Here is a 23,023-nt window from a genome sequence, read left to right as displayed (position 1 = left end):
AATGCAAACTAGTAAAATAATTCCGTTTAAGACACATATGCAATTAAATTACATGGATAAAGAAAATAGTGTTTCAGTAAGGCCCGTATTACGCTGTGTAATTTCTTTGACAAACGTTTTACAAAAGCTAGGTCTAAGTTAAAATTTGTGTAAGAGATACATTAAATGTGCCGGAGTACACCAGCAAAAATTTTATGATACGTCTTTTACAAAATACATTTGACAAAGATCTTTTACAGTGTAATACAGACGTAAGAGATTAATAAAGAAACAAATATTTAGTTCGAAAGTTGAATTAAGTTACATGTATTACATGCAAATAAATGTAAAATATAACAGCTGGTTTGTTTGACGAGATACATAGCGTCGTCACAGTGTACTGCCAGTAGGGTGGACAATGACCTCGTGTACCTGAAACAAATAACGTTTCACTTAGATATTCACAAGGCTACTACAAAGATTTTAAGGACACTAAAAATAAAGATATCTTGATCCTGAAGATCAGTTTGAACATCCAGTACTTTACTAGGTGTGGTATGCATTGTCCTTTTCACTTACCAGCTGTCTCTACCCACTGAGATATAGGAGGATCTGCAAAGCAACACTGAATCTGAACCATCCTGTAAGTTGGCGGTTTTATCATTAACAAATCGTGGGCTAAAGAAGTCACACAGGAAAAGCCTAGAACCAACTGATGGCCAAACACCGGAGCTTACAATTTATCGTTTGTCACAGGCTGGCTTACCTAACCAAAGCGCCATTAACTGTTTACTGAGCGACTAACACGGTGCGGGTACAGTTACAGCTTGCCTATCGAACGGATTACAGTGGCAATAAAAATTTGATTTCCAGTATTTCATAAAATTATTAACTGAATTTAAAAATAAATATGCTGTCACAATCTACACGTTGGGAGCTATAATTTAATGTTAAGGGTTTAACACAGTAAGACAAGTACTGTAGGTGGAAACGGAACAAATCATAAGGCAGAGTAACTCGGGGTGCGCCTATTACTTACGAGGAGAACACGGCAAGTGCCATATCCCGATTTCCCAGAAACTTCGTTCAGTGGAAGAGGGGTCAAAGTAAACGAAAACGTGTCTCGATTTATCCGTAGTTCCTTGGTCTTCACTGAGTAAACGACGGTCAAAGATTTCTACGTAATTTAGATGCTTTACATCGCACGATGTTCTCAGCCGAAATGGTGGCACTATGAGCTGCGTTGGGGCCTCTAATTTTTTCGCCCCGTGCTCGAAACCGATTATTGTTTTCTTTTATTCTTTTTTCTTTCTTTTTCATTTATTTCCCCATATAGAAGGTTACCCCATACGAATGTTTCTAATCAAGTTAGGTGATACAATGACATATTAACTGTAAAATTACAACTTGGTTTTACAGTTTCATACATTCATATAAGTGTGTATAGTATTTTCAGCGGTTATATGTTTTTAAATTCTGGTATTCCGATATTTCATTCTTATGATCATTATTATTTTTTATTCTTATCCTTATTTTTCAGGAAGATTTGGTGCATTCCCTTGGATGATACCGATCATAGAAAGGAAGATTTGGTGCATTCCCTTGGATGATATCGATCATAGAAACAGCCGAAACATGGGAAATTAGAACATCACAAGCATCGCGCGAAAGTGGATTTGCCAAAGTGACATTTATTCGTATGAATCTCACTCGGGAACGAAATGTCGTTAACACTGCCAAAGATTTCACATGTTGGAAATAATTTTGCGGCAAACGAGACATAACACAACACTTAACCGAAAATTGGCGTTTTAATTGATTATGGATCAGGATACACAACAGAAATTTCAACGAGAACAATTTGAAATAATTCCTCATTCATTTGTTACTTTTATTTTTAAATTTTCTTAAAATCCATTCGCCAAACATGCAACTAGTAGACGAAAAAGGACAATATTATTTCAATATGCACAGGAAAACATTAGAGTGGTAATGATCTACGGACATTAGTAAAATAATGAAAAACAAAAATAAATATCGGGTTTTGAAGCCGCGATGATAGCCACTATGCCACAGTTTTGGTTGAACCATTTACTCGCTACAAGGTACATAAAGAACCTGGAAATTCTGACCTTTGTTTTCTCAGAAACAGTCGAGTATCTGCGAATAAGCCCAGACACATATTCGTTAATTTTCACTCCTCTTCCACTGAGCGGAGTTCCTGGAAAATCAGGTTAGGAGACTTGTCGTATTCTTCTCGTTAGAATGTATTTATCCAATATTTGAGAATGAGAGTACAACAAACTTTATACGTACATAACTTCATATCTTAATGTAAGTCTTCCTCGCTGACACCCCAGCCCTCACAAAATGATGAAATAAAACATGTTTATTCCTTACAATATCTTCGTTGTTCGTGCAGTAAAACTTCAGCATCATGCATGATATTTTAATTTATTACTTCTTTGCTACAAATTCTATTGATAACATGTGTTGCACACATTACCTCCATATACTGCTGAAAGCACTTGCAAAATTATGTCACTGTACGACACATAACTCGGGAGATATTACGTGTGAACATTGTGATGCTTTTATAAATTAGATTATACTCATCTATTTTTCATAATGTGATTACTTAATGACTTCCGACAAACTTTAGACGTGTAATTTCAAAGCTTTTGTGAATATTTTCTCGTTTACATCCTTAACGCAGAATATTTAACACATTGACTCATTTTCTAAAGCAATCAGACGTTTGAAGCTGTTTTATATATGGGAGTTCTATTCTTTACAGTATCGCGGGTTTACTGGTACAAACTATTTCCCGAATCGTCGCCTAATATCTATAAGCGGTGTCAACGTTGGTTTTGCACGTCAGTATTCCGGTTGCTGTCGGTTTATTCATCAACTGTCACATATTATTTGTAGTTCACTGTAGCTGCATCAGTTTACACATTGTCATCGTCAACTGGACATACTTAGTGGTGTTGTGGATGCTACAAAATGGAGTGCCAAGTAGAGAAATAGGAACATTTCCGACATATTTTTGTGTTTGATTTCAAAAGATGGTGACAGCACCGGAGGCTATCACAAACATTTGCGCCGTAGTTGGAGATTATGCCACTCGACAGAGCAGGGCAAGAAAATGGTTTTCCCATTTAAGGAGGATCATTCGACGTTAGTGACTCTCTACGTTCAGCAAGACCTAAACGCATTAATCGACAATGATCCACGACAGTGTACTCGAGAACTGGGAAACGTGATGAACTGTTATCATTCTTTCATCGCCCGACATTTGCATTCAGTGGGAAGGCTCAAAATTCTGGTGTATAGGTAATGTATGCTATAAGCCAAAATTACGAAAATCAGCGGGTGGCTATATGTGCATCTCTGCGTGCTCGTCAGTAACTGGCTTGCGAACAACACCGACCATTCCTATCTGCGTCGTTACTGACGACGAGAAATGGTGTCGCTATGCTAACGTAAGGAAAAGGAAGGAATGATAGCTCAAACAAAGCAGCAACTCTTCGTACATAGACCAGAGTAGACCCAGAAAAGGTCATACGATTGCTTCCCCGAGGTGTATCCATAACTACTGGCATTTATTGTCAAAAACAGGAAACTCTTGCGGAAGCAATCCAAGGCCAAAGACCAGGAAGACTGTTTAAAGTGTTGTTACTCCACGATAATGCCTGCCCGTAGTCTGTTTACTGTACAGAAGTTGGTTGGAGAAGTCATTCCGCCCCCACCTTTTTCACCTGTTCTGGCGCCTTCACATTTTTCACCTTTTCCGTTCTCTATCAAACAACTTTCAAGGAACTTCTTTTCCGGATGAATATACGCTCCGAACATGGTTCGACGAGTTCTTCGTCTCACAACCACGTTATTTCTACAGCCGCGTATTCGAAAAGTTACCCCAGCGTTGGCAGAGTGTTGTAAATAGTGAAGGAAAATACGTTATTGATGAGTGAAGTCTTTGTTATGTCTATCTGTTGTGTTTTTTAAACTTATGTAAAAACTCTACGACGTCGTGCACCAACCTTATAGTATATGAATCAGTTGTCGATGCAAGGTAATAACGCAGATTCGAGTCATGACCTAACACTCAACTTGAATGTAAGCTATGTCGACATACCTGTAGAAAGTGGTGATTCGATCTGCTATTTAGAGATTCAGTCGTGATTTTAGTCACTGCACCAATTAAAGTCGCTTAACCAAATAAGTCTCGTTCAGAGCACTGAAGATAACATTGTTATTATGGTCTTCAGTTCGATGACTGATGCAGCTCTCACGTTAGTCTGGTCTGTGCAAGCCTCTTCCTCTCTGCGTAAGTGCTGCAACTGATATCCATTTGAACCTGTTCACTGTAGTAAAATCTTGGCGCCTCTCAACAATTTTAACTCCCCCCCCCCCCTTTCCAGTCCATCACGCACCCACCCACCCACACACCCACTCACATACACACACACACACACACACACACACACACACACACACACACACACACACACACACACACTTTAGTTACCAAACTTACAGTTCCCTGATGTTTCAGGTAGTATCCTATCAACTGATCCCTTATTTTAGTCAAGATGTTCCATATTTTTCTCTTTTCCCATTTCGGTCCAGCATGTCTTCATTACTTATTTGATCTACTCATCTGAACTTCAGGATTCTTCTGCAGCACCACAAATTAAAAATAAACTCGTTTCTCTTCTATGAACGGTTTATCGTTCACGTTTCACTTCCACACTAGGCTACACTCCAGACAATATTAGGTACAAGCAGGATAAGTGTTGATGTGAAAAATAATATTTATTGTCAATATGGTGTTTACATAGGACTCCATTGCAAGATTATTGGCATTCCGCACTGTCGGTTGTAAATGTCACACTCACAATTGTACTGTTTATTCATGGAGAATAGTAGCTGACGAGAGAAATTTGCGAAAAAAATGCATCGGGTATAGTCTACAAAGACTAATTTAGCTATGCAGTTAACAGAGTAGGAAATAGTGTGTACACTGTACTTTGTGTGTCAGAATATCCCAAGCAGGGGCATGGACCTGTGAAGTGTTGATGAACACACTCTGAACGTTAGTCACCGGATGACGTTCACGAGAGCTCGCAGTCGATCTCAAGTTTATCTGGATGATTCCAGGGACTATTCAATAGTAGCAACAGAACTACTTTTCTAAGGGTTTCTTTTTAATTGTCGAAATTTCATTATTTTCTTGCCAAGCCACGTGCACTGTTTACTTTTGAAAAATGTTATCGATGTAGAATATCAGTTATTTGACAGTCAGGCTCCTCCGCATGCTGCTTTTTTTTGTGAGCGATGGAGCTTAGAGGTTACAGCACCCTGTAATACAGTTTCCTTTTGAAAATGATTGTCGCTTCTTGTCCAGAATATTATTTGAATTAATTTTCTAGTTTGCTATTGAGAGCCAGGAACTGTGTGTATGATCGGATATCTAAGATGAATTATTTAATTATATTGCAGAATAAAGCAGCTAATTGAATAAATAAATTCCTTGTGGACCTGTGACCGCACCGTCACTGCGTAAAACTTGCGACATTTCGGTCACTACTGCAAGTGGCATTCCTCAAGTAAAAGTTTGGTTCTTACATACTAATGGAAGAGGCTGTTATCGAAATCTGACAGGCTACTGAGGATGAGAAGGAGGGGCAGTAGACGTCATTTATTGGTATTTTCATTATTTCTTTTCGTTGATGGAAGTAGTCCTTCTTCATTGATGTTTGCTTTATTGCTTCCCCCTGGTGGAAATAGGCGGATGGGAAATGGGCAGCAGTTGTGACGCAGCGCTGTCTACGTCTACTTGCTTCCTAATGACTGCTGGAGAAAAAAAGAAACACCCTGATGAGAGCCACTAGCAATAGTGGCCGAAACGTTGGAAGTTTTACACAATCATAAACGGACGATGTGGCAGATATTTGATAATCCTGCAAACGTCCAGTGCACCTCCCAGCACCCAGTCCTGCACAGCATGGAATATCAAAGCTGGACAAATCAGCGGTCACGGACTGAAGGACATCTACTCAACTCATTGTTGTAACTCCAACTTCACCAGTTACACCAAGCGTCGACATAAACGGAGATAACGGCCAACTGACCCACTATGTCCAGAACTCGGCCCTTTATGTCTTCTAGTCGGCTCACTCGCTGACTCCCTCTCCCCCCCCCCCCCCCCATCCCACCCCCACCCACCAAAATTCTCCTACGCCCATCTCTATTCTCTGCTGTTGATGGCTTGCCTGAACATTTGTTTGAGCGTATTTATTTGAGCTAACGCTCTCTTGCTTCAGATTATATGTCTGATCAGTCGAATATTTTGCTATGTATACAATTGTGCGTGTGATTTCTGTGTACCACTGACAGCTTCATTGTAGTGTATTTGTGTTGGCTACACGCAGTGTGAAAGGCTAGATTCCGTGGTTAACCTCAATGTTAGATTTTACCATTGATATGGTAAAAGTATTTTGTCAGTAAGCTGTGGCAAAAGTTTTGTGGGTCATATTCTGATCTTAAGTTGTTTTAAGCATTTTGCATTCAAGCTCTTATTTCATATTTTGTTTGCTTTAACAGAAATTACCTGTTATTAATGTATGTGGTAAAATTGTGTTGCAGATTTCCTTGTCTAAATACCACAGAATCAAGCATAGCTTGTAAGATCTAATTATTAAGGACCACCTCATAGAGGTAAGCTTGTCATTTTCCTTACATAACTGTTTGCTTCACCCAAGGTTACTTGCCATGTCGTTTGGCTAAATTACTGTCACATTCTCTAAGCAGTTACTAAATTTTCTTGTATCAAATTGTATTCAATTAAATTATTCAAGACACATTACCCTCGCCACTAATACCCATTCTTAATATTTTGTAAATTTGCTTAGAGATAAATTTTTGAAATTCGGTTAATATTAAAAGGCCTTATGCTGACCATTTCTCGAGATGGTTACCATTAATATTTCCTTAACTTCTTTGTTTGGCCAACGTTTCACCTACGTGATGTTTGTTAACAGCCGTAATTTATCTTCTGAGCTTCGTGGCTGGTTCTCCAGTGGCCGTGGTTGCGTGTTACAGTTACGCAACGCCTTGATGTTTATTGGCTGCCTCTGAGGGGCATCCGTGATTGCCTTAGTTCCCTCATTCGCGCTACCTGCTAATAAATTTTAAAATAAGTAGTGGGTATATCACTTAAAGTTCTGGTCTAAGGAGACTTATTTAAAGTTTTACTTGAAGCTGTACATCTCCCTTGGAATGTGCTTCTATTGCCCATGTTATGAATTTGAGGTAGCAAAGTTTTTTTTAAGTCTTGATTATTATGCTATGTGAATATATCCGAATCATTTAACCGTAATTACTGGTTTTAGCTTAAACTGGGATTTTACTTACTCACTACTTGTGGACAACCTTGATCTATTTTTCTGTTTTGGTACTTGATTTTCAGTAGATTTTAAGCTGATTTTAGCTGTATGTTTGCCGTCTTGTGGGTTAAGGGCCTGTTTCAGTTTTAAAAAAGCTGAAAATCCTTTGAACGCCTCAAGTGACCTTTCTTTAAATTGTCTTAAAAGTATCTTTGATGTTGTCCTTCGAGCAGCTTCTGTTTTATAAGGAAAGTAGTTTTCTTTAAAAAAAATTACTGTTTTATATTTCCTCTAGCACTGTTTTTGTGACTTGCTGAGATAAAATCATCTTTTAAAGCCGATTATTGCTGTAATCAACTAATTAACCTTACCTTGTCAGTCATAATTATTTGTGGTTATTGTATTTATTTATTCATGATATTATGTGATGGTTAAAGTGACACTGCTATTCTGAGTTCGCCCTTCCATGCTTTTCTTGTCCTACCCCACTCTGTGTTTAGGGATTTCACTTACCAAAGGGTAAAAAGAAAGTGATTGCTAAGCATACTTCCTAATTAAAGTGTATTCAGAGATGCGTGTTAGAAATGTAATGTATACTGAAATAAAGGCCCACTGTCAGAATAAAGAAATTTAGCTAGAATTTAAAAAACTAGGAGAGAATCAAACTTAATTTTTGTTCTTTCCAGAATTACTACTGATCGTGCAAGAAACGTACAACCAGTCATAGCGTATTGCGCATCTCCATTATGACAGTACTTTGAATGGAACATCCTCGGATCTGATCTACTAGAAACGTTACTCTACAATTCAGGCAAGGTTGAAATGGCTCTAAGCACTATGGAACTCAACATCTGAGGTCATCAGTCACCTAGACTTAGAAAGTACTTAAACCTAAGTAACTCAAGGACATCACACACATCCATGCCCGAGGCAGGATTCGAACTTGCGACCGTAGCGGGCGCCTTGAACCGCTCGGCCACAGCGGCCGGTTTAAGGCAAGGGAAAGCAGGATCAGGCAGATGGTATAAACCATACAGTGAAACAAAGAGCTACCCACGATGGTATTATAAGCCTACTAGCAAATGTTTCTTCACGATCCATAGCATCTCAAATGGTGGAGAAAAAGTATCCGAAACCTAAAGTAAAATTCAAGGGCTGCACTACCTTACCTGGACTCGAGGGTGTTGGGACAACATGTAGACAACAGCCTCCGCCACGTCTTCAGACTCCAGACAGGGTACTGTGTCGTAAACAGTGGGTGTAATCGACGTCATATTGACCAGGAACTCAGTCCTCACGATTCCCGGAGAAACTTCCTGTTGAAGGAGAAAATATTTTTGATCTAAATAATTCGTGTGGAAAAAGACTGTTTAACTACAAACCAAACAGATACAGCAGCTATTTTCCAGTAAACTATAATTAAATATCATTGTCAGTCGTGGTCGTACGTCGACGTAACATCGACACTTATAATATTCAGGGCATCAGACATGTGTTACTGCAGAAAGGGGAGTTCAGTTTACCGCACAGTTGATCCAAGTATTCCATCAAATCCACCATAATCTACTTCCATATCTACATCTGTACTCCACAAACAACGTTATGGTTTGTGACAAAGGATACTTTTGGTACCACTTTCGTTTCTACCCTTCCCTGATAAATTCGCGAATGGTGCATTGGAAGATGGCTCCCGGTAACCCTCCACTGGGCTCTAATTTTTCTGCACTTCCTGTCGTGGTCATTGCCAGATATTTATGTGGAATAATACTTCACATGCTTTCCGTCCGAAAAGTTACGAGGCTGATTTTATTCCGAGAGTAGAAGCAACGTCAGCGCATTAACTGCGGTGTCATCTTCAACTAACAACTTTAAACAACAGACGCATTAGACAAATTAGTTGTGAGCAGGCGATGTTAAGTAGCGGGCAGATTGGAGTATTGTGTCTATGGTGTTGTGTCGCAAATAGTAATGGAGCAACATCTCCAAATCAAGTACATGCAAGACGTTTTCCAGAATTGATTGAAATGTAAAACGCTGACAACATTTTTTCTGAAAAAATCATTACGGGTGACAGAAATTGGTGTTGTCAATACGAACCTACCGCGAAACGACAGAGTGCAGAAATTCACAGGAACGGTCGACGTTTTGACGGCGTAACTGACATTTAAGTCAGTGTGTCGGGTGAGCAGAACAACATCCCTAACAAGGATTTTTCTGGTATATTTACATGGTATGCTGCCATAGTCCCATCGGAAACTTTTTCACATGAATCACCAGCGTACAGATGACAGCTTCGTCAATGCACTGAGCTTTAATCCCTTGTGTACAGCATACTACCGTCATCTGCATACATGTGCAAAAAATGGTTCAAATGGCTCTGAGCACTATGGGACTTAACATCTGTGGTCATCAGTCCCCTAGAACTTAGAACTACTTAAACTTAACTAACCAAAGGACATCACACACATCCATGCCCGAGGCAGGATTCGAACCTGCGACCGTAGCAGTCGCGCGGTTCCGGACTGAGCGCCTAGAACCGCTAGACCACCGCGGCCGGCTATACATGTGCAAATCGCTATTCCATCACTTTTGTCGACTCGCCGTATTTCACCCTTTCAACTATATTTAGGCGCCACGGAAGAAGAAAGCAGGTACAAGTGCTTCTGTGTGTAGACATGTAAATATTTTCAGCTTTTTCTTGCAAAGAGTTTCAGATCTTGCAGTTACAGAAATTCAGAGCGTTACAGCCCGTCACAGCACGTGACTCTTGGTTAGTATCAAATGGCGAGCACCACAGGTAACTCGACCCGATCTTGGTATTGGGCAGCTTTGTAGAGCCGAGAGTTCCTGAACCCGGGTCTGGGGTGCGCCGCCTATCCTCTGTAGCCCTGAGCCCTGGCCACGCTTCGTCAGCCACTATGCAGCGTGACGCTGGACACTTGAGTGACATCCATTATTAAAGAAAAGCCGCACAGCCTCTCATTGTGATGTTTGTTGGTGTGGACGAAAGCAGTCGTTACTGGCATCCTCAGTGCCTCCGTGGACCTTGCTGTACACCTGCTGCTTTAGGCTTGATAAGGTACTAGTGACCCTGGATGAGTCGAGTTGTTTATAATTGAAGCCAGTGTTAATTTTCAGAAAAAACACTCTTAATTACTGGGTGGACCGCTTGGCGTTACTACGACTAAAACCAGAAAAATATTATGATGAACTCTGTACGCTACAGAAAATGCAGATTATCTTTACCACTAAAGAATGATAAAGCCCTCAACTTCAAAAATATTACCTCCGTCTATAGACATGTGCAGATGCAGGATCTCCGTGATGGACTGCAGTGACGTCAGAATTCCCTCAGTCACTACTAGCTATGATCCTTACTCATAACCGATGGCTCTCCACACGATGAAGTCAGGAGTAACACTCTTGTGCCTCTACAAAACTGTGGATTACTGGGGCCTCTCCCCAGAGTCCTGCCATAATCGCCGATTTGGTCATCCAGGGTAGTCCAGAACCACGGTTCATCTCTGAAGACCATGCGACACTATTCACCAGCGGTTGTTGATTCGTGTCACAGACCCACTCCAAACGCAGCCGACTGTGTAGGTCTATTGACGGCGGTCTATACATGGGACGGTAATTCCATAGTGAGGTTGCTGCTATTCTCCGACTAATAGTGCAAGATGACGCAGAATACTGCAGAGTGTCCATCATTTATTCTCCGATGGGAGGGAGCGATGTGAAGGGTTCATATGAAGAGGTTACTGTGTTGTTGGTGCAAATTATGGCGATCCTCCATCGGTGATTTACATTTACATTTACATTTATACTCCGCAAGCCACCCAACGGTGTGTGGCGGAGGGCACTTTACGTGCCACTGTCATTACCTCCCTTTCCTGTTCCAGTCGCGTATGGTTCGAGGGAAGAACGACTGTCTGAAAGCCTCCGTGCGCGCTCTAATCTCTCTAATTTTACATTCGTGATCTCCTCGGGAGGTATAAGTAGGGGGAAGCAATATATTCGATACCTCATCCAGAAACGCACCGTCTCGAAACCTGGCGAGCAATCTACACCGCGATGCAGAGCGCCTCTCTTGCAGAGTCTGCCACTTGAGTTTATTAAACATCACCGTAACGCTATCGCGGTTACCAAATAACCCTGTGACGAAACGCGCCGCTCTTCTTTGGATCTTCTCTATCTCCTCCGTCAAACCGATCTGGTACGGATCCCACACTGATGAGCAATACTCAAGTATAGGTCGAACCAGTGTTTTGTAAGCCACATCCTTTGTTGATGGACTACATTTTCTAAGCACTCTCCCAATGAATCTCAACCTGGTACCCGCCTAACCAACAATTAATTTTATATGATCATTCCACTTCAAATCGTTCCACACGCATACTCCCAGATATTTTACAGAAGTAACTGCTACCACTGTTTGTTCCGCTATCATATAATCATACAATAAAGGATCCTTCTTTCTATGTATTCGCAATACATTACATTTGTCTATGTTAAGGGACAGTTGCCACGCCCTGCACCAAGAGCCTATCCGCTGTAGATCTTCCTGCATTTCGCTACAATTTTCTAATGCTGCAACTTCTCTGTATACTACAGCATCATCCGCGAAAAGGCCGCATGGAACTTCCGACACTATCTACTAGGTCATTTATATATATTGTGAAAAGCAATGGTCCCATAACACTCCCCTGTGGCACGCCAGAGGTTACTTTAACGTCTGTAGACGTCTCTCCATTGAGAACAACATGCTGTGTTCTGTTTGATAAAAACTCTTTAATCCAGCCACACAGCTGGTCTGATATTCCGTAGACTCTTACTCTGTTTATCAGGCGACAGTGCGGAACTGTATCGGACGCCTTCCAGAAGTCAAGAAAAATAGCATCTACCTGGGAGCCTGTATCTAATATTTTCTGGGTCTGATGAACAAATAAAGGGAGTTGGGTCTCACACGATCGCTGTTTCCGGAATCCATGTTGATTCCTACATAGTACATTCTGGGTTTCCAAAAACGACATGATACTCGAGCAAAAAACATGTTCTAAAATTCTACAAAAAAATTAAAAAAAATGTTAAGTATCCAGAAGACACTGTCGGATGTAAACATAAGTTCGTGTGCGTACACGCCGTCGGCGGTATGTAAATGATTAAGGGTTGCAATTCCCTGTGTCTGGTAGATAGCCACTAGGATGCAGTAGCGTGTTCATGTTTCGTGTTGTTACCAGGCCTGTTAGGACGTATAAAGAGACAGCGTTAGTGATCAGGCGCATTCGACCGGAATCTCGACGATGAGTATGCCTGCCTCACGTTCTCATGCAGTCCTACATGGGGCCATTGTCACACCCGATTTTCCCACTAACCTGGATATCGCACAATCCGACAAGCTGTCGAAATGGAGAGCCACAATGAGGCCCCTTTCAAAATCTGTCAGGTGCCGCTAACGCTGTCTCTTTATACGTCCTAACAGGCCTGGTAACAACACGAAACGTGAACATGCTACTGCATCCTAGTGGCTATCTACCAGTCACAGGGAATTGCAACCCTTAACCATTTACATACCGCCGACGGCGTGTACGCACACGAACTTATGTTTACATCCGACAGTGTCTTCTGGATACTTAACATTTTTTTTTATTTTTTTGGGCAGGAAGTACACATTGCAATTTGGAAAATCCCATGTAGTTCACGCTTAAGTGTTTGGCGGATGGCCCACACAACCCCATACACACTATTTCTCTAGTATTCCACCGTCTAAAATCACGTGGGGGGAGCGAAGATCTAAATCTTTCCGCGCGAACTCAGATTTCTCTTATTTTATTATTATGATCATCTGTCCCTATGTCGGTGCGAATCAACAAAATTTTCCACCCATTTCGAGAATAAAGCTGGTGACTGGGATTACGTGAAAAGATCTGGCCGCAAAGAAAACAATTTGGTCTCAGTGATTACCACACCAAACCGCTTATCACATTCGTGACACTCTCTCCGCTTTTTCGCGACGGTACAAAACGAGCTGCCCTCTTTGAACTTTTTCGATGTCTCCGCTAACCCTGTAAAGTAAGGATCCCGCAGCGGTACTCGAGAACAGGACGCTATACGTATTTTGTTGATAAATCACAGTCACTGGTTGGCTTCCCACACAACAATTTTTTAATGGTACCCATTTAAGTTGTTCGTAACTGTAATTCCTAGATATTTTAGTTGAACGGAGAATCTTCAAATTTGTGTAATTTATCGTGTAACCGAAATTTAACTGACTTTTTTTAGCAGTGATTTGGAGGACCTCACACTGTCTGTTGATTTGTGGTCAACTGCCACTTTTCCCAGTTAATTGTTTATAAAGATTAAGAATAGGGCTTAAGACGCTTCTTTAACTGACCACAGATATCACTCCGATCTTTATGACAGGAAATCACGAATTTACTCGCGTAACTGAGATGATAATGCATAGGCCTGAAATTTGGTAGAAGTCGCTTAGGAGGAACTGTTTCAAAAGCCTTTTGGAAATCTAGAAATATGGAGTGACTAGAGATCCGTGCCCATGCCACAGTGAATAAAGAGCCAGATATGTTTCACGAGAATGTTATATCCTGAATCCGTCCTGGTTATGTGTGAACAGGCGGATTTCTTTGGTAATTTCGTAATGTTTGAACGTTGTATGTTCCAGAATCCTAATACAGATTGATGTCTATAATTCAGAGCGTCTCTTTTGGCTTGTCATGTTTGTAAACACGGAGAGATAAGTGGTTGCGTAACGATCAAGGTCAACGCTCACACACGGTATCTCTCATGTGGCTGATGCAGTAGCTTTCTTAATTTTTTTGTTTTTTTGTTTGGTATATTATTTTTGACAGGGATTAAGGAAAGGAAAGAATTTATTTAATTTCTATAATAATGGGTAAGGTTTAGTTTTTTTACAATTGTCAGCACCTTTAACCCACACTGACACAGATTCAGATTCATTTATTTTACTATGGTTTCTTGTCCTGAGAACTAAAGGCATGAACGACAGGAAATATGATTTACCCCCATCTCTATTGTAGACCTCCGCGATGTGAAATGTCCGATAAACGATGACGTCCCGGCTGTTAAAACTTTCTAGCCCTACGGTTACCCATCCGTTACCATGCTGCAGGGTATCATTGTTGCTAAGGGTAAAGTTCAGGACCCCACCACAGAACACTGATGGACCATGCAGGACGACTTGTGCACCTACGCAGTTCTCGGTATTAACAGTATATAATACCGTGGCATATGTCCATAATTCAGCGGATTGCTTTTAGTTTTCTACTTATGTATTAGCAACTTTCCACTCTTCGGGATCTTTTGTCGAGTGAGATGTGGTACATAATTGCTAAAATTGAAGCTATTTCATCAGATAACTCTGATGGGGCCCTTATTGTTATATAACAAGGAACATAAGGTTTCCTTTTATTGAGGGATTTAAGTTGCTCCACTAGGTCGACTCTATCTATTTTCAGATGATGCATATTCGCAGCTGATCTAGATTCGAATTCTGCAATATTTATACATCATTTTTGGCTAAAGGATTTCGGAAAACCGTGTTCAGTAGATCCTCTTCAGTGCGCTATCATCGGTAACGTGCAATGAGGGCACTAATCGTACCTTGCACTGGTCTACTTTACATACGGTCAGAACCCCTTTGGATTTTCTGCCAGATTTCGAGACAGTTTCTTTGTGGAATCTATTGAAACCACCTCGCTACTTGACACTAAGTTTCGAGAATCTGTAAACTACAACCAGTCTTAGAGATCATACGTTGTTTTAAATGTAGCTTATTCTTTCGTTGTTTCTGCAGCAGTGTCCTGACCTTTTTTTCTGTAACTTGGGAAATCTGTTCGGTTTTTATTAATTTACTTGGTATAAGACTCTCAATTTCCGCCATCGCCACTGGTCAGAATTTGACGTACGTGGAAGGAATGGTGAGTTTCTCTTAGGAAGGCATCAGGCAAATTTTTTTTCTGCATTTTTAAAAATATATACAGAGGTCGGACAAAAATATGGTAATACGGGGAGAAATGCATGCTTGTAGATAAATGCAAATGCCACCCAAGCCTGCAGGTGGTGCTGTTGTATTTGATCACGTACGGCACCTGTGAAATGTCCTCAATACCTTGCGGATTTCAGTCGTGGTCAGAATAGTGTTCTTTGTAGTTGTGAGTGCATTATGTTGGAGCTATATGAATTCAAACGTGGGCAGATGGTTGGTGCTGGTAAAATGCATGCTTCGGTAACCATGGCATCCGAAATGTTTGGTGTTTTAAGAGGCACCATATCGAAGATTTTTACAGCTCATACAGGGAAAGCGGAAAAACATCATCCGCTAAGTCACACTGCGGATAAAAGTACGTGTTGAGTGATAGTGACATACAGTCATTGAAAAAGACTGTGACGAAAAATAAGAGGTCGACAGCTGCAGAATTGAATGTCGCACTTTCGAACACTGTCAGTACCAAAACAAAAACAGCTGCAGAAGCTGGGACCTGCGAGCGAACTGGAATTTCAAAACTACTCATCAGTGACGCAAATATCTGTTACAGGTAAACCTGGTACCGAGGACGTAAAACCTGGACTATGGAGCACTGGCAGAAATTCACTTGTTTGGAAGAGTCTTGTTGCGCACTGTTTCGAACTTATGGCCTACTTTACGTCTCAAGAGTGAAAGTTGGCAAGGGTTTAGTAATGAATTGGGCAGCCGTATCGTAGTACAACGTGGGATCCATGGATGCTCTGCAAGGTCGCATACTGCCAAAGATTATGTGCTCATTTTGGCTTATGAGTTCGTTCCCCCCCCCCCCCCCCCCCCCCTCCTGTTCAAACAGCTTGTATCGTCCAGGAATGTTTTCGTAAGCGTTAGGATGAATATTATTGGGCCTTTGTCGTCTAGTTTGGAGACGGTGTGTGATCGCTATCCACCTTCATCATCATTGCCTGAGCTTGCCACTGTTTCGCACGAAGTATGATATAAGACTGCCTTGAAAAACACAGGGGACCTGTACGTATCCTTTCCGAGACGACTGGAAGCTGTTTTGAATGCCAGTGGTCATGTGCTTTTAATGTTGCCATACTTGTGTCCACCCCGTGTATTTTGATTTTTTGTGAATTTGCTTGTTGTGGTATTCAGTCTCGCTGCAACGAAGCTCTCAGTTTACTCAGGAATGTTAGGCGCTAGGAGGTCGAGTATGTTATCGCAACCATTTGCACTCGAACTGGATACCTGATTGCTCAAAATATTTTTCAGTGTTTTGGGACGCTTTCTGCCTATCATCGACTTTAAACATGTATTTTCGCCAACACATCGAGTGCATATTGAAGTCTCCACCTACTATAATTGTAGGAAGCGGGTACATCTTCGAAACGGGACTCAATTTATCTCGAACCTTCCAGCAAGTATACTATCTGAATCGCATTGACGGTAAAATGAACTGATTATTAATTTATTTATTTATACTATTATAACAACTGGAAGAAAGTACTTGTTTTAGTTCCACTCTGGAAAATTGCTCCTAACAGCCCAAACACTCCGCTACCAACTGAATTTCAAATTGGTTCATATGGCTCTGAGCACTATTGGACTTAACTGCTGAGGTCATTAGTCGCCTAGAACTTAGAACTACTTAAACCTAACTAACCTAAAGACATCACACACATCCATGCCCCAGGCAGGATTCGAACCTGCGACCGTAGCGGTCGCGCGGTTCCAGACTGTAGCGCCTAGAACCGCTCGGCCACTCCGGCCGGCCAACTGCATTTAATCTATCTTGTCTGTACATAGTTAGGTTCTCTGCTTCAACTTATCTCCTACTACAGCTAACCTCCAGTACCGCTACCTTACAGATTTCTGCTTCAGTGCTCTGCTTCTTTCGCAACAGAGCTACGATTATTCTCAACTAAAATGCCGATGCTAGCTATACCTTCGCACTTTGACCTGCTCCCTATGATACTGTACCCTTCTTTGAACTGCCCGTCAAAATTATTGCCCAGTGTTTCTTTAGAAATACCTCGGCAACACCACCAAGTTTTCAATAAACAAGTGTGGATACGTTTAAACAGTTGACATTACTCAAGAACTTTTACGTAGAGTAAAATCTGACACTCCGAAAAAAAATTATTTGCCAGCTAATTCCGATCGTCCTTCATAGTCTCGACTGCATCAAAAATTTGTGGTGCTAAGTAACGTTCCATGTAAATAACATTATACGCTCAGATATCACTGTCGCCAGCTGTTTGGGACTGTGGACTCACCCCAACGCGGATCTTGCTCTTCTTGGCGACCAGGTCCTTCCGCAGGCCTTCGAGAAGCGTCTTGACGGCGTGCTTGCTCGCCGTGTACATCGCTGCGAAGCTGCTAACTGGCGGCACGTGTCCCACTACGCTGTGTACACAAAGAGAAGACAGGAAAACTTATTCACTGACATTTAGCGTTCAATGACCATGGAAGCGAACGAAAATCAACATTACACAGGAAACACTTTTCTGGCGCTCTGTTAAATCTGTACGAGCGATATATACTTGCCTCACACGACATTTTGTCCGTTTTCGCGACATTCAGTTGTCACCAGACCATGGCCTAATAAGCTGAAAGCCGTATAAGCATAGAAGTAATATTTTGCATAACATCACAAAAGTCTTTCCTGTTTAATGTTGTTGTCTGTCATGTTCTATCAAGCATCGACGGAAAATTCAGTTAATGTAATAAAACGCCGTCATGTGTTCGTCGGACAAGTAGGAGTAAACAATACATTGTAACGGACGATTGTGGTCAGCATTTTCACGGGAGTTGTACATCAGATATCATTTGACAAAAAGCTAAACATTTGCTTGCAACAACGTATGTTCACACATGCAGTACACATAGTCATATTTCCCGAAACACAAGTTCCTGTGCTATCGTAGGCTCGTCCATTTTACGTTCTACAAAAGCAAATATGGCATTTCGATGGCGTAACTAAAACGAAGCAGGATGAAAGAGTATGCTCGCTTGACGAGGTCGACATGTGTACATGCAGACTTATCTCCACTGGATAAGCTACAATGATATCAAAAGCTGCAGTTACCAGTGCTATTGACATGCGGTTTTCACAGAACGGATTGGTAATCAGGGGCTCGTATTGTTAGCCAATTAACAGACCGCAATGGTACTTAGACAGTATATTTTTATGCAAACATACACTTTTCTAAATGGAACGATGCCCATTGACATTAAAAAACTAAAACTAGGATATATTAGAATGTCAGTGGTATTTGTTGCAGAATTCTAGTATGAGTCTTTTGCGTGGTATCGTATTTCGAAAAGTTGCCACACCGACATATGTACAATACATGTGGTAGCATACATTAAAGAATAAAGCAAGTGCACAGACAAGTTATGTGAATTTTGACTAGTAACAATACAACTGACCTTCACAGGTTGTGTTCAAAACGATCGCCGGTAGTGACAAAACACGCTTCCAGTCTGGAATGGAGATGTCCGAGCAGGTTGCGGTAACGCGTGTTGCATAGCATCGGGTGTAGTTGGTACGTCCTTGCAGACAGCGTCCTTCAACTTACTCCCACAGAAAAAAATCGACAGCGTCAAATCCGGAGAACGGGCCGGCCAAGGTATAGGTCCTCTGCGTCTATTCCAACGATTTGGAAATAGTTCGTGAACATATGCTGTAGTGCTTCGTGCACTACAGGCTTGAGAGCCATTATGTTGGTACCACTTGTTCCTCTTGGTCTGCAAATTAACGTATTCTAGCATCCGTGGAAAATGGTCTGTTTGGAGGCTGCGATACTTGTGTCCGGTCAATTTTCGGACTATAAAAAACGGGCCTTTGACCTGATGGTTCGCTATCCCACACCACACGTTTACATTCCATGGACGCTGACGTTCCACCTGACGAAGCGAGTAGGGGTTATTAACAGTCCAATAGTGCATGTTTCGGCAGTTCATGTGTCAAAGACTAGTGAATGTGGCTTCGTCACCAAACAAGATACGTGATACATATGAAGTATCCTGTCTAAATGCCCATCCACAGAAGTTAAGACGATTCTCATAATTGTTTCCACGCCGATGGCGAATGCATACGACACTTGCTTGACACATGCCACTTCCTCGTGCGATTGCACGGGAGGTAACGTGTGGATAAACTGCAATACTGCAATAGCAGCAAGAACATCAATGTCCTCCTCTTCTATCGTCACTTGTTTCCTTCTGGTACGTTGTCTAGGTGTTACACTATCACTTTGACGTAAGCGGTTGAGGAGGCTGATAAATAATTGGCGAGATGGTTGACGTGTCTTGGGTGCGGCATCTTGCCACATACACCGTACAACAACGAAATGCTTTGTTCCTGCACGCTCCATAGACCGACTTTTTCTGTACTGGTAAATCCCATCGTCCACTCACGACTACCATTTGGACTGTCATACACTGCCTAGCAAGCCGCAGTGCACTCAAGGAACACACAAGCACACTATAAGCAAACATAACAACGCCGTACCTAGCAATTACGTCGGTCGAATGGCACAAACAAGTGTCGGAGTAGAAACTTTTCGCAATACGATATCTAATAAACGACCCGCACTAGAATCCTGTAACAAACACCACCGACATTCTGATTTACCCTACTTTTAGTTTATTAATGTCAACAGGCATCGTTCCATTTTAAAAAAAGTGTATGTTTGCACGACAAATACACTTTCTAAGTATTATTTGATCTGTTTATGGGCTGACAATGCAAGACACCGACTACGAACCCACTGTGTGAAAACCTCTTAGTGGCCGTGCGGTTCTAGGCGCTACAGTCTGGAGCCGAGCGACCGCTACGGTCGCAGGTTCGAATCCTGCCTCGGGCATGGATGTGTGTGATGTCCTTAGGTTAGTTAGGTTTAATTAGTTCTAAGTTCTAGGCGACTGATGACCTCAAAAGTTAAGTCGCACAGTGCTCAGAGCCATTTGAACCATTTGAAAACCGCACAGCAATTGCACTTTCCATTTGCGCAATATTTGCGGTGTCAGTTGTAAGTGATTTACCAGTGTGTTTCAAGTAGCTGTTAAGTTTTAACTAAATGATATGTCATTTATGACGTTTGTAAAAACACTCCAAAGAAGTTCTGTGAGCTCCTGTCGGGTGCCCAGATGTGTGTGGGGCCTTGCGTTGCCATGGAGAAGAAGTTCGTTTGCTTTTTGTGGAGAGTAACATGCTGAAGTTGTTTCCTCAGTTTCCTAAATTGAGGGAGGACGAGTGCGTCAGCCTTATCAACAGACGTCCCGTTAAGCAGCAATGTGTTCAATTGCAGTCCGTCGATCACCTCGAATGGGAGTATACAACACAGCAGGAGCGGCAGCCGTTGATGGTGTCATTTGAGTATTAATCGATTGTACAATAACGTCATACCTTTGCTCTCGAGCTGTTACAAGTGAGATGTGAGCGAACAGCGATGTTGTTAGCCGTATCGCAGCGTTAGGTTACATCTTTGGTGTGCGCGTAGGTGTTAAAGTGAGGAAGCAGTCGTAATGTTATGTTTCAAATGTAAAGTATCAATTTATCGACGTGTTTAAATAAGATGATTATGTAATGTAATTGATCTGAGAAGGAGGAAGTGTAATGGAATCTTTTATTTACGTGAAGAGGAATTATAAGGTAATTTTCTTGAAGTCACTCTTTTATTATTGCAGCGCCATTTTTCACCTACCTTTCTTTTACAATTTTTAATTGATCATTGAACCAAGTGTGTTCCAAAATTACATCGATTTGCATCTAACGGTGGACTCATTGCACCTCACGAGTGTCTCTGTGTAGATATAGTAATTTGCAGGATTAGCATAGCGTTGCGCAAGACAAAGCAGTACTGCAACGCGTTATCCAGATTTACGAGGAATAGAGGTAAGGAGTAAATTATTATTATTTGCTTTTAAGGCCTCATTGGACCACTTTAGTCAATCGTTTCCTGGTCCTCTTCTTCAGTAAGCGCACGTTTCGTTCTTTCTTAATTGCTCAGTATCTTTTCATTCGTTCTGATTTTTCCTGTCTTTCCTCACCTGTAAATACCCTTTTCATTGTGTGTCGTTTGTTTACTTTTGGGTTAAATCTTATTTTCCTGTCTTTGAGTTTCTTGAGATTTTCGGTCTAGTTCTTCCATATCCTCTTTAATTTCCTTGATCCATCCTACTTGTTGCTTCAGATTCCACAGTTTCTGCATAATTTTTCTTGCTAATCTGGTTTCTGGCGTCCTCATTATGTGGCCAAAGAAAGAAATACTCTTTTTGCGTATAGTATCTCTGATGGGCAACAGTTCCCCGTACACTACTTCATTCGGCACTATCCGCCATTGTCCTTCCTTCTGGTATTTTTTATTTACCCATGTTCTAGCTATTCTTCTGTCTGCTGTTAGTATTTTGTCTACTCTGTTTCTCTGAGTGACTTTAAAAAGAGTCACGCTTGCGTATATTACCTCTGTCTGAAACACCGTCTTGTAGTGTTTCAATTTTGTTTGAATTGATAGACATTTCTTATTGTATGCAGACCATGTTAGCTTTTGAGCTTTTATCATTTTATTGGTTCTCTCTTGCAAAGCAGGTTTTTCATCCGACTTGTATGCTAAAATCTCTCCAAGGTATTTAAACTGCTTCACTATTTTAATTTTTCTGTTTTCTACTGTTACGTGGTGTATTACTAGAGGGTCTGTTACCAGCATATCGGTCTTTTCGAAAGATATCTGGAGTCCTACTTTTGGCGCTACATTTTGCAGGCTCACTATTTGATTTCTAACTTCTTGTACATTTTTAGCTAGTAATGCTAAGTCATCTGCGAATCCCAAACAATTTAGGTTTATATCATCTTTCTTGGTTTCAACTGTTATGCTTTTAGGATTCTCTTTGTACCATTCTCTCATCAAGTATTCAAGAGCACAGCTGAAGAGCAGTGGTGATAGACCATCTCCTTGACTTAACCCTGTTTTAATCGTAAATTCCTCAGATAGTTCTCCTTTGAATTTTACTTTGGACTTGGTGCTTGTAAGGGTTAATTTTATCATTTTTATTAATTTGGGATGAAGTCCAAAATTTCTTAACGCGTCCAGCATAGAAGATCTGTGGATGCAATTATAAGCTTTTTTGAAGTCTACAAAGGTTATGACTAGTTGCTTCTGTCTCCTTTTGTAGGCATCCATTGTTAATTTTAATGTGATGATCTGTTCTGGGCGGCTTCTCCAGGGCTCCTCCTTGATATTCTCCTAGCTCCTTTTCAGTTTGATCTTTACAGCGATTGTAGAGAATTCTTGACAATATTTTATATGTGCAATCCAATAGGGAAATCCCTCTGCAGTTGTTCGGATTTTATTTTTTTCCTTTTTTGTGTAATTGGTGTATGATAGCTATAGTTCAATGTTCTGGTAGCTCTTCTCCGATCCAGATTTTAACTATTCAGTGATCTAATGATATCTTCACGGGTTCTGCTGCGTATTTCCAGACTTCTGCAAATGTTTGACCTTCTCCACTTGCTTTGTAGTTTTTGAGCTCTTTCAAAGCTTTGCAGACTTTTTGAATTGTCGGTGGGTTTATATTTTCTGGTGGGGTTTTTATTGAAGTTTCTGTGTTTATTTCAAGATGCTCAGAAGGAACCTCGCAATTT

General features: G+C 41.1%; 1 protein-coding gene across 2 annotated transcripts in view; it reads right to left on the bottom strand.

Annotated features, from left to right (window-relative positions):
• Positions 1–277: 277 nt before the first annotated feature.
• Positions 278–23,023, bottom strand: part of LOC126455531 (dehydrogenase/reductase SDR family member 11-like) — a 105,333-nt gene continuing 82,587 nt past the window's right edge. For both annotated transcript variants that reach the window (XM_050091283.1, XM_050091282.1), the window contains exons 4-6: positions 17,652–17,781; positions 8,540–8,686; positions 278–411 (exon numbers count right to left, since the gene is read on the bottom strand). In XM_050091283.1, the coding sequence (XP_049947240.1) occupies positions 370–411; positions 8,540–8,686; positions 17,652–17,781 (319 nt within the window). In that variant the 3' untranslated portion in view covers positions 278–369. The remainder of the gene's footprint in view (positions 412–8,539; positions 8,687–17,651; positions 17,782–23,023) is intronic.

Source organism: Schistocerca serialis, chromosome 2 (genome assembly GCF_023864345.2).
Source record: "Schistocerca serialis cubense isolate TAMUIC-IGC-003099 chromosome 2, iqSchSeri2.2, whole genome shotgun sequence".
NCBI classification, from domain to species: Eukaryota; Metazoa; Arthropoda; class Insecta; order Orthoptera; family Acrididae; genus Schistocerca; species Schistocerca serialis.
This window is presented reverse-complemented; position numbering and strand designations above follow the sequence as displayed.